Genomic DNA, 13,550 nt, shown 5'->3' on the forward strand with positions numbered 1-13,550 from the left:
GATATTAATGTTCCAAGATATAGGAGAATCATATCAGAATAAAAACTTTATCATTGGGATACAAAACAACGATTTTCTTGTTACATATTTCGGTTATTTCATATGACCATAATCATCGCCATAAGTACGTACTGTACTTTATTGATGATGATCATATATTTATTTATCAAAATACGTAACTGTAAAAGGACATATGTGGTTAGCATCGTTTACTTGTAGTGGCTTAAACAGTGATAGTGTTTCTAAAGGATAGTGAAAAAAAAACACAAAAAATCTGGATTACTTTTGAAGTGAGTCTTCGCTACCTACCTTTACTGTCATATCCAATTGAAACCTGTAAAAAAGGCATACATTGCAATGTCGCAGGCATCATCTGTTTTCGGTTGATCATACATCATTTACCGAATGGCGGTTGTATCATTCGCTGAAAGTGGGTTTTCATGCATGTGATAGATAAAGAGTAATGTAATGAACGAAATAGTCGGTGCATATTTATGCAAATATTTGAACATTCGCTTCTTGGGATAATCTCTCTGGTTTATCTGTACATATTACAATAATTCTTAAAAAACTAAGTTGGCTATAAAGGTAGTACTAATTACTATTGTTTTGGTGTTGCCTCAAACAACTAACTGTGGCATTCAGTGACCCTGGGCATATTAATACGGTCTGGTCTTAGTTGTAACCGAAGCAAGTTAAAGCTGATAAAACTCAAATTAATTTGCGCATCCTGACACAAATCCAATATCGCCTATATAGATACACGCTCCCTATGTAACAGCAATGAGTAAATTTCATTCCCGGCTATAAAAACATCCCATTCATACCGTACAACCATAACGCCTATGAAATATTTACATATTTTGAAAAAAAAGCATGATACATAGAGTCGGAAACAGAAGTATTCAGATACCTCATATTTGAAAGATTTATAGGTGATACCTAGAACAGTGTGATCTAGGCAACTTATTGACATTTACCACCTAATGTATCTTTCGAAAAATGTATCTTTCAAAAATTCTGCTATTACCGATCGATGTTTGTTTACTTTTTTTTATCCATGTTCCGTCGTGAATTATTATTGTTCCGGCGATTCTGATTGTTTCCACCACCTCCTCCTGAATTATTCCATCTTTCATTATTTCTAAAGTTACCCATTCTATTGTTGTTCCTCATGGAGTTGTTGCGCATGTTATTAAAATTGCCCATATTTCGTTCATAGTTAGGAGTGAATCCACCACCTAAACCATCGTCGAAATCATCGATCCATTCTTCTAACAGAGGTGGGGGGTTATTGTTTTTATTGACTTGTCCCATAGCTAAAAATTGCTCAAAAGGCATATTTGGCGCTACACCAAGCAAACCAGGTCGGACTTCGGGGGGGCAGTTAAACCGGGGAAGATCGAAAAGTGATGGTGGCTTCGTTAGAGGAGGTGGGATACCAACTGGAGCAATTATTCCCATCGCAGGAAGTCCTAGGTTCGGTGGAGGAACAGACATCAATGGCGGGGGTTGCGGAGGGACCAGAGGTACATCACAAAACGCCACAGAGTCATCAACATATACGTTCAGATTGGTTAAAATAAACTGCAGCATTTGATTACCAGCTAAAAGTTGCATGAAATCTGCCAACAGATCAGGAGATTTATCTGAGTTGTGGAATTTCTTCATCTCTGTTGTAAGAATCGCGAGCTGTTGATTGACCATAATTTTGTGTTTAGAACTAAGATCCGTGTACCAGGAAGATCGTTGAAGAATAGTTTGTACGTCCAACTGAGCAGGGTTTCCAGGCTTTGTACTAGCGCTGTTCCGTTCATTTGCTTGAAGTTTGTTTTCCTGATTCCGTTTCGTTCGAGGGTCTAAGCGAGGCGCTACAGGGCCATTTGCTGCTACAGGAGACATCTGCGGCAAAGCAGAAGGCGGAGATCGCATTCCAGGAATTAATGAGTCAACTCTGGGGCTATTTTTCTCATTGATATCATCGTTTGGAATACCGAATATCCGTCGCAGTCTGGGATCTTTGGTTCTCTCTGGGCGGGGCGTATTACGGCGTATATCTTTATAGTTAGGTTTAGGTATATCTACCTCGTTAATCTGTAAAAAATACATACATCTTAATAATTCATATAGTTCAGTGAGTATGGCAGGGAACTTCAACGTTTGGGGCAGTTTAATATATCAATGTTCAAAGTTTGTCGTGAAATTAATGTTGATGGTTGAAGAAATTGTACATACCTTGTAGACGATCGGCGGATGCGAAGTGATCGATCCGTCAATCTCCGTTGCCGGGATGTAGTTGGTCATAATAGGTTTAAATGGTAACCGTAAATCTACATCATTAAGAAGACTTCCTTCTTCGCCAATCTTAGCATCTAAATTTAGAAAGCCTAACCTCATGTCCTTGTCCCGATCTGTGTACATTGAAGACTTTGATTCGGGGTCACTGTCATCACTATTTTCGCTGTTACACGGATCGTCATAGATTGATGGTCGCGACTGTTTTACGGAATGAGAAGTCTTAGCAGTAATAGTAGCTGCTGTATTACTAGAGTTCGGTGACCATCCCATCGTTTGCGTATTGTGTGATGGAGACACTTGCTGTTTGTAAGTTGATGGAGATTTTCCTCCAGAGTTTTCGGGTGTATTAATGCTTGCACTGTACATTGATTTTCGGCTAAGAATATCGTGCCTGTTCAGTTTCTTCGTTGACTCCACATTGCTTTCAAACCGTGTCTGTTGTACAGGGTCGGCAAATGTTTCCGGTTCATCTTCAGTCGATTTGTACATTCCAAAGGGTTTGGAGTAATCGATCTTTTGAGTTACGGAGCGATTAATCAATTTTTCATCAAAAATTGCTGGTTTTGGTTGAAGCGGTTCATCATCACTGTCCCAGTTTCCGCTGCTGTTTTTGGCTTTTTCCTCCTGTTCATCATCTTCAATGCTGATTTTGAGATTGTTCTCCTCATCATCATCATCGTCGTCGTCATGTGCAATCAGTAGATTGTCTGTATTCTCAGTATTATCCATGTCATCGTCATCGTTTAGATTTGAATCTTTGAGGTACTGTGAATAATCCACGGTGGGTGTTTTGATAAGACTGGCCAGGGAAGTGGAAACCAAATCTAAGTTCTCTTCTGTTGCATGGGGGTTATTTGCAGCATTTGCGTCTTGTGCTGCTGAACTGACAATTGGGAGGAATCTCATATCAATGTCCTTTCCACCAAGCGTGTGTATTTCCGAGGAATCTTTTTGCAGAGAAGTATGTGATGGTGTTATACGCATATCAAGATCATTATTGCTGTTAGTAAGAGACGAAGTCGATGATTCAGGAAATTCTGTATCATTCGACTTGGTCCCTTGTTTTGCAATATTGTCTCTTAACTTTTTCATATTAAGAGAATTCAGTTGCAGTTCATGTATTTGACCAATACTCAATCCAAGTTCATTCAACTGAGCTACTGTGAGTTGATTTATCTGGTCTAGATTATGGATACCCATTTTTTCTAAATTTTCTATTTGTTCTGCCGATATTACTCCAGATAGATGTTTTAGGCTCAGGAAATCCTCATGTGAGCTTCCAGTGTCTTTTTTGCCTCCCTCTGAAATATCGGCAGCATTTTTCTCGCACCATCTAGAACGGCGATTTTTAGTGCTATTCCGATCACTTGTTCCTATCATATCCAGTAACGAGGGAATTTTACCACTAGCTGCATCATCAGTTGTATTCACATTTTCGGAATTTCCGAATTTCTCTACTAATTTTCGATGCGTTGCATTGACCATGGTGCTTGCACTCTCCCGACTTATTCGAGGAAAATCGCCAAGTATTTCCTGTGGTGCCGTTTCTAAATGTTTCAGTAAAATTATCCGTAACTCATCCGATAATGGTTCACCGTGACTGAAAAGACATTTCTCTTTGTCCTTGCATTTCAGTCCCAGGTAATAGTATTTGCAGGGAAAATCGGAATGCATGTACAAACATTTTTCCCGCTTGGCGCAGCAATCCATAAGGTAAAACTTGCACAATTCCATTTTTCGAGGACCACTGTGGCGACTATGCTGCTTTTCATCCTAAGAAAATAAATTATAAAGTTATTTGCATGGTTTGCTGAAAGTTGATTCACAATTTACATCGGAATCATCACGTTTGCGTTTTCGATTATCCCGATTCCCTCTGTTCCTAGGACGATTTTTGCGTTTACGACGGCTGTACTCACGGTCGCGCTCTCGATCACGGTCTCGTCGTTCTCGACCTCGCTCCCGTTCGCGTTCACGAGAATCGTCTGAGCTGTAGCTATCTGCAGAATCACTTCGATCGGCATGCTGAACCGGCCGTGGACTACCACCTCGTATGTTCATCATTTCGTATTCAAGATCAATTTCAGCCATTTCTTCCGTCTTTTCTGGAACTGTTTTTTTCTACCGAGAAAATTTGTATTGTAATGTATGAGTGATATGTCATATCTAACCTACCCTCTGTTTGTCTCGTTTCTTTCGTTTTGCAGGCGTTTCTCCTTCGTTTTCTTCGTGACGATTGCTAATTGATGGCATCGGAGGTTGAACGCCGTCTTTTTTTAATGCGCTTGCGATGGCATTTTCCACACTGGTAGCCCAGTCATCTACAGATACCAACAATAATCCATTAGCTGTAAAAATATTGATAACCAATTTCTTTATTTCAACCTACCAACTACCGGCGCTGGTTTGCTTCGTTTTAGATTTTTAGGGGCAGCCACATCATCGGTATGTCGCGCTTTAGAATCGAGTATTTTTTTGACATTTTCAGACTTATCACTAGGTTCATGAAGCTTTTCGTCTTCATCCCATTCTTCCAAGGGTTGAGCTGAAACATTCACTGCAGGAATGATATTCGATTCATTCTCTGGCAGAACTTGGACTTCATCTTCGTCATCATCTTCGATCTCTCCGTCTTCCAAGTCTTCGTGTTCACTCATTTTTATGATTTATATACGTATAGCAAAATGCTTGATTTCACGTTTTGCTTAGGCTAGTTTTAGCTAATAGGTGAAGAAATTAATCATTACAACATATTCATCAACTAATTTGCCATGTTGTCTAAACACTTTGAAAAATGGTCTTTTGATACTGTGTATGCTACTTTGCCTGTAAAACTACTCAAGCGAGATCTGTAGTCTCTGTCGCATACCTTCATTCAAATGATGCGATGATATTAGGTATGTACTATGAAACATTATTACTACACAATGCGTCCAATCAACTAAAATCACGCAGGGGCCATGTGCCACAGACCGATATATAGATGGACACCAATGCGAAACTCTGAAGATCGAATGGTGCAGGGATATTTTGACGAGCATCTTAACGGCGATGTAGTGGAAAACAGTGCGGAAGAAGACAGATTGTCGGCTCCAAATATCCTAGAAGTTGGAAGGAGCAAGGCCGCTAGCGTTGATCAACTACCAAGCTACTAAGATACAGAAAATGATGCGCTGTACTATATCATTACCAATATCTACGAGCCTGAGATTTTATGGAAGGAGTATATAGAAGGAATCGTGCGCGCTAAGTACAAAAATGGTGACAAGCTAGATGGCTGCAACTACCGCGCAATCACTCTGTTTATCGCCGCATACAGAGTACACACTGAAATTCTACGTCGTCGACAATCACTGATTGCAAGTGACTTCGTTCGGCAACATAATACAGAAATCATTGGTGAACGTACTACCATGGAACAGATGTTTCAAAAGACCCGTGAATACAATGTGCCGTACACCACATGTTCCTCAATTTCAAATCAGTCTGCAAGACCAATCGATGGTACGACACAAGATGATGAACTTTCGTGTTTGTGTGCCAACATTGCTTTGGAGGGTGTTTTTTAAGAAGAGTTAGAATAGACACAAGCAACACGATTTTCAGGAAGTTCACCTACTTGATCTCCCTGATGATATTGACATTATAGTCACGAAACTTTGAGAAGATGTGCATCAATGTATTAAAGACAGAGTATATGTAAAAAAGAGGCCGGAAGTAATGTCAGCCGCCCAGTACAAGGTCAGATTGACGGTGATGATATCGAAATGGTCGACGAGTTCGTATACATGGGCTTACTGGTGACTGCCGATAATAACATCAGCAGAGAAAAGCAAAGACGATTCTAGTCCGGAAAAGGTGTTCATGACAAAATGACGAACCATGTGAGGCGGGATACGAGAAGGCGAATGAATCATGAACCGTATCCGTTGCTGAGAGGACCAAGGTCAAGGTCGAGCGGCTACGATTGGCCAAGTATGTTGCTAAAATGTCTAAATCAGAATTATTAATGCTATTTTTAATGATTCTAAGTAATGATATTCCAAATTTGTATGGATAACTCATCATTACTGCCCTTACACTTTAATGAAAAATGACATATACAGTAGTCCAAATCATATCAAAATAAGCGTTTTTGCCTTTTTTTTCAATTTGTGCTTCAGGGGATGATTCTGGAGCTTCCATGTATTCAGAAGAATTTCTGTTTGGAATATACCGTTTCTTTTGGTATAAACGAAGTTGTCATTAATCCACAAGTAAGTTAAAAAAATTAGGTTGCATGCAATACGAGATAGAGATTGCATGTTTTTGGACAAATTAATTATAAAATACTACATTGATACTTGAATATCAATATTTGGCAATATGTGGAACCAATTTTAACAAAGTTGAAAAATATGATCAAAACACTATTATAAAAATAAACTTTTCTAAAGACATGAGTTGTCTATCTCATATTGTAGGCAACCTAATTTTTTTAACTCACTCGTAGGTTAATTAATGATAATTTTGTTTAAACCAAAAGAAGCAGACCAAACAGAACTTCTTCTGAAAACATGAAAGCCATAAAATCATCCCATGAAGCACAAATAAAAAACGTTTTGATATGATTGGGGCTACTGTGCAATGATTCGTTCAGTACAAGAGAAGGTGCACAACGTCAAGATAGATCGATCGAGACGAGCATTCGGACTGCGGACTCTTCGGTGCCGTTGAGGCTGGTGGCGAACTTGCATGAATAAAGACGCCTTCTATATACGGCACAGATCCACGTTGCCTGCGATTGAGGAGTAAGTTTATTCGATTGTACTCATCAAATATAGCAAACTTGAAATGCTTGATGTATATTGCAGTGAGGTTGAAGAAGTTTGTTTGTTGTAACTGACGTAACATAAAGGAGTCCTAAACCATAACTAATCACAAATTATGGCAGTTGATTCCTAAAAATCTAATGCACTGCCTTCAATTTTCACCGAAACAAGATTGAACGGTTTCGAGTCGCTTTTGTTACTCGTCCTAAAAAACGGATTACGATGTAATCGGTACTTATATTTTCGGTCGAAAGAAGCATACATTTATTTTATCGACGCGAAAATTCGAAGCAAATATACCAGTTTTCATCTTACCTTTTCGGAAAATACATTGAGTAAGATGAAGTTATATAAACAGTAGAGCTGAGACTGGTTATACCGTAACTTTATAACATAAAATATAACATGACATGCCTTCAAGCTGAGTCTTTGCTTTGAATCGACTGCTTCTATTTTTTAACATAGGATAACAGTACCCATAATCATTTCAGCTCTTCCATTCATCTCATGTATTAAAACGATCATCGTCATTCATCCTAACAGAAGTATGCGATACGTCCGAAAGTATGTCAAATTTGTATTACAGTTTACATTCGAATCAATCACACTTTCAAACATCGCACATACATAAGAACAACAGCAATCCAACATTAATTCATCATTTCTTTTACAGACTTAAGTTGTAATGAAAAATGTTTGATATCATTTGTGGAGTCATGCTTGTTTACGTCCGTATCGACTACTTGATGAATACATACTTTCGAACGAATGTGAACAAGTCATTCTTGTTTTCACTCGAACAATTTGCCAGGTAGTTTTTAGGAAGATTCCAAGCATCAAAGAAGTAATGGATGCTACATAATAAATAAATGTACTCATAATAAATTTTATTCAAGTCTGTAAATAAAATTTTGAAAATAAACTTGGTGTAGTATCTAATATTGCATTTTTCTTGCAATTTTGTCATGTTTTCGATATATTTATTAAATTGGTAAAATCATGCATTCAATATAAAATAAAGTATGTTTACCCATGGTGTGTTTTCCATAAAGTACCTATTAGATATGGTGAATTTTATGCGTGAAAACTTGAAGCCACTCATATATCGAATAAGCTCGAAGCTCGCCAGAAAAAAAACAAGAATTTTTCTATGACTGCTATACTTTCTAAATGTTTTATTCAAATGTTGACAAACTTTTCATTTGATTGAAAATTTCCTTTCCGTTCGAAAAGAAATTTGTTGGAAATCGGTTAAACGGGTTTCAATGTATTCGAACGGTTGATTCGTACGAATGATGTTCGAATACACGTATTATTTGAATCGAAACTGGCATACATTCTAGCGTTTCGCATATGGCAAAACATAAGAATTTAAGTGATTTCATCATGGCTTGGCATTTATTTGAAGAACAATGGTTTATTCGTGTCCGTTCGTCGTATGATCGATACGGACGTAAACGAGAATGAGGGTGTATAACTGCTATATCTGTTCAAAGTATCATATCAAAGGATTCGAAGAAAACGAGCCAGAATCGCCCAAAAAAGTATACTCTGAGATCTCGTTTTATGCAGATTTCCGAAGTTACGTGGTTTTTTATACACATTTTCAAAGTTATGCGGTTTTCTTATTTCATCTTAGAAATGCATGAAACGTCGAAATTGTGTTATATTTAATACTCTCTGGTTTCTAAATTACACCAGCTCTCGATGTTTTATGCATTTATAAGACCTTTGGCATCAAATAAAAATGTTCGATTTGGGAAAGCTCAAATAGTCCCAAAATAATTTTTTTCCAGACAAATGTTTTTTTAGATAACACCAGATCTCTGTTCATTGATTTTTGAAGCTATTTGGCAACAAAATTTTGTTTTATAAGTTTGTGTTTTCTACGCGTGTTTCCGAAGTTACGCGGATTTCCGCAATCACGCGGTTTTTTCACCCCCGCATAATAAAGAACTCAGTGCACTATTTTAATTTTTGTTCCAATAATGATAATTTGATTCCTTTTGATTATTAAATGACTTGGTATGAAAAACATTAAAAAAATATAAATGATATTGTAAAATGAAATTTTATCTTACTTTCTCAACAAAACCATACTATTCGTTAACAAATAGTAGATAGTACAAGAAACAAACTTATTGCATAAAAAATATGAATTTTGTTTTCATTATTATTTATAAATATTTTTATTTTTTTCATGTACTGTATCGTTGAAAAATCATAGAATATAAATCCGTTGACAATTTTGCGGTCCAGCATTTATTTTAAAACTTGACATATTTAGATTCTACGATGTTTTATTGTGCCCTGGAACATTTTACCAATTTTTCATGGGCCCATAACATGACAAAAAATCAGTTGTTTGTAAAAAATGTATAAAATAAATATGAATGGAACAAAATTATCAACATTTGAATAAAAAATGAAAGTAGTTATTTTTCTGAGCGATTTTTTTAAATTCTGATCCCATAAATATAACACAGTTTTTACACTAATTTTGATACGATATAGTTTCTTTGGTAGAAGAAGCGTAGATTTTGGCTTCAATAAAATCGCAATACGCCGACTAATAAGATGACTATTGTAAACACCGCCGTATACAGTAACTGTCTAGGTAAACTCTGATTCAATTCAATTCCCCTAAGATTCTAGAAGATATACTTCTTCGATATGAATGTTATGTATTCTAAGTTATTACTCGCATGATTTTATTTATTAGAGAATTTCTCTCGATTTAGTAATTATTTGCAAAAAAAAAACAAAAAATGTATATAGTGGGGTTGCTGTACCAATAGCAATTAATCGATCCAAAAATTATTTTGCTGATTTTTAGGCCTACAAACAATTGATTGCTATGTAAACAAAGACATTATTTTAGCTACTATTCAAAGAAACAATGTAATAGCAAAAACTAGTGTAAAAATGTGCAAAACTGCGGTTGTAGCCACGCAGATGAAAAGAGTGCACGAATTTTTATCTTTTAAACTTTTAAACCACTGCATTGAACAGATGGAATATATGGATATTGAGTTTGAGATTATCAAGAGTACCGTTACCTACCATAACAACAAACCATATGTACATGTAACCGAGTTTTTCCATTAATTACATGTTTTAAATAAACTGTACTACCTATCTCTCGACGAATGACTGTCTTTAAATAAAAAAAACAATCACTTTTTTGTCATACCCAAAATTTTGCAAACAGTTTAGCAGTTCAATTAAACTAACAAAGTTCGAGTAAAAAATTGATCTTTTCGGCTATTGTTTGTATCTTCCAACTAAGAGAGTCTTGATGGAAAAATATGCAACTCGACATATGAAAATTTATTATGCATATCGAACAAAACGATTTAATGTATAAGATCTAAGATTAAGATTTAAAATGTTCGCGCAAAGAAAAATGGTCGCGTTTTTTGTATTACTGGCAATAAGCTATATGTCAACATCCACTTTAAAGAGGAACTGCAAATGAACCTTTACAAATATAGAATACATTTTAACACCAGACGGAAAAGAAAACTTTTCTTTTTCGTTTACTGTTACGAATAAATCCCAGCGAGTTGTGAACTCTTCATAATTTCTCTTGAGGGTGAATGTTGACAGGTGGCTTTTTAACCGTTATACAAAAGTGACGAATGCTCTTTTCAAGAATGAGTGTTGCTCAAACACTGAAATATCAATACAATTGTGATAAAGAAAAATTATTGGAGTACCACACATCTTCGTTATTGTGAACAATCATTATCCAAACAATAACCAATCGTGTATTCGAATATTTTTTTAATGCACTGTAACAGGTTCAGAGCTACTGTCCTCTCATGTATAGGAGTAAATACAGTGGCTGCGGCAGTGAACATAATGATAAATAATAACGGTTCGTTTAGTGGATCAAGGGGAAACCTACAATCCTAGGAAAACAGCCATTATCAAAAAAAAAAAACTTGAAAGAATTTTTCCTGGCTAACTTGGAATGGGCATTACAAACAAAATATCAGTTCATTTATTTGTATTGGTTCTTTCGCAGATTTATTCCGCCGTAGCGAAGGAAAGTGTTTTTTCGTTTCAGCTATTTCATACGCGCAATTCATAAATAGATGACCATTCCTTTTCTCAATTACGCAGCCGAAATTTTCAATTTAAAATGAATTGTTTGGAATATTTGGTTCTATTTGTCCTATTTCAAAATCGATCGATATTTAGAACAATGCTTTTTCAATTGTTCGATACAATTAATCGCACTAACAATTTCATTCACTGCGATAATCAAGATTTATAAAATATCGATGCTTGGGAATTCAGAAAAAATGATTAATCATATTAAACTCAAAATTATAGATACCCAATATTCTAGAACAAGTTATTTATTTTTCAAACACATTGAAACTTGTCAAAAATATTGTACATCATAAACTGACTAGCAATGATTCCCACTTGGTTACTTGAGAAACTACTAAACGCACTCCTAATGCAGCGTCATGGAGGGGAGCCTAACACAGACTCAACTAAAAACATCGATTGAGATCAAGATAATTGAGAAGGGTAGTTTTTGGAATAATTATCTTTCTGCAACAAAACAGATTGAACACTAAAAACGTTTTTGTAAATATAAAAATGTTTGATAGTCAATTATCAAAAGCATTGAGACGTGATCTTCAATGCATTCTTGTATCGGATATGATGGCATTACCTTCCTCTATTGTCTTGAACTTCGATCGAATGTTTCCACTATTTGGATGTGAATTGATAAACATTGTGGAAAGCGTAGCATAATTGCAACGCATTTTCCGTAATCAAGTGTAATTAAATATTAGAAAATCAACCAAGTACATGTTGAAGTTTATTATATTGCGACCCTGGAGAAGCGTAAATCACAAATCACTACCTTTTCACGACTGAAGCGATTCCGCAGCAAGAGTACATAACTCACACAAACACGGATGAACTGCGAATTCGATGTCGCTTGTATATAAATGAACCTCTAGCGCCATTGTCTACCGCGCCCATCCTCGTAAATGAAATCGATTTTCTCTTGGGCTAGAAAATCAAAGATGGCTGCCATTTGTTCCTGCTAAAGTTCACCGAAAAATCGCGAGTTTCGCTCTCGAAAACAGGATTTCGACGACGTGACCGATAGTATAACTCTGTTGTACCGATTTAATTTCACTATTAACGCGTTTGTGACCATATAAATGTTTCAAGCCCTTTTCCATATAGATTTAGACTGGAAATTTCGACGTAACGCTCGAAGTGATAGCAACATGGCAAAATGGTGAAAATTACGAAAAAATCTGGCATACTAACGATGTTTAGTTTCTTTCCGTTATTTTCCGCTTACTGATGACTCATAAACAGGATACGTTCCGTTTCTATTAATAAACACTGAATATGCCTTGATTAGATGATCATTAACATTTCTCATGGCATTTACCAAGATCAAAAATTGGATTAGATTTTGGATAGTAAATTAATAAAATACGACTGCATTCTTCCGCGTACAGAACTGAAATGATTCACTACTGCGTTGAGGAGGTACATAAAAGAGCTGACTGGTAGATGACAATCACACACACTGATGCACCTGCTGCATAAGCGATTTGAATGTACCTACTATAGCTTTTAATATTATCGCGTGCTTTCGATGTAACGAACGGAACTTAGAGCTTTCATCGTCATTTAGAGATAGTTGTTGCATACGAGCTGAAAACATAGAACCTAGATTTTCCAGTAAGCCACATAAACGTGCGGTGAGGTTGTGTGATCATATTCAATTCATAAAAAATGAACCAAAATGATAAAATGTTATGCTTGTGCAAATATAAATTAAATAATATTTTGATACTATTCGTTTTCAAAATACCGAAGCGAGTAAGCATTTGGGATAACTTAATGTCATGAATAGGAAGTAATTTTGAAACATTCCAAAAGCTTTGTATAGGCATGAAAAGATAATTTTTCTTAGATGGTTCGGGTCTTGGATGAAAGCGTTCAACTGAATTATTGCGAATGTAATATAAAAATTGTTCTATCTGTTTTCCCTTTTTGGGATCTTTTATGATGGCGTTAATGTGGACGGTAATTGAAGCTGCAGAAAACCGCCAAATATTGACTGAGCATATGGCCCACAGGATACATGAAGCCTGTATTGAAAAACTTTTCATCCAGTCCAGTTTTAAATGTGAATGAGACACGAAATTCAACCATTCTCGATTCAGCTGCAGTATAAATGATTTCGTTCATTCATTGGCATTAAGGTCCTAGTTACATAAACTAAATAAACTGATATTGCTTTTTAGGATCTTCGCTGAACGACAGCAGAGAAAACTGCTTGTGCGTTTTCCAACAATGGCTGTTTTCTGAGAATTGTAAATTATATTTATTTGAGTTTATTTAATCCTTAAAAAATAAAACATTATTCACTAAGAATTTCTCTAATAA

At 36.0% G+C, this 13,550-nt stretch overlaps 1 protein-coding gene across 1 annotated transcript; it reads right to left on the reverse strand.

Moving 5' to 3' along the window:
* Positions 1-478: 478 nt before the first annotated feature.
* On the reverse strand, positions 479-12,620 carry LOC131435628 (protein suppressor of sable-like). Its single transcript, XM_058603714.1, has 6 exons — positions 12,417-12,620; positions 4,688-5,018; positions 4,474-4,619; positions 4,132-4,419; positions 2,236-4,071; positions 479-2,094 (listed from the first exon to the last, which is right to left on the reverse strand). The coding sequence occupies exons 2-6, from the start codon at positions 4,953-4,955 to the stop codon at positions 1,045-1,047; spliced, it is 3,588 nt and encodes a 1,195-aa protein (XP_058459697.1). The 5' UTR covers positions 4,956-5,018; positions 12,417-12,620; the 3' UTR covers positions 479-1,044.
* Between the last annotated feature and the right edge of the window lie 930 nt (positions 12,621-13,550).

This window comes from Malaya genurostris, chromosome 3, assembly GCF_030247185.1.
Source record: "Malaya genurostris strain Urasoe2022 chromosome 3, Malgen_1.1, whole genome shotgun sequence".
Taxonomy (NCBI): Eukaryota; Metazoa; Arthropoda; class Insecta; order Diptera; family Culicidae; genus Malaya; species Malaya genurostris.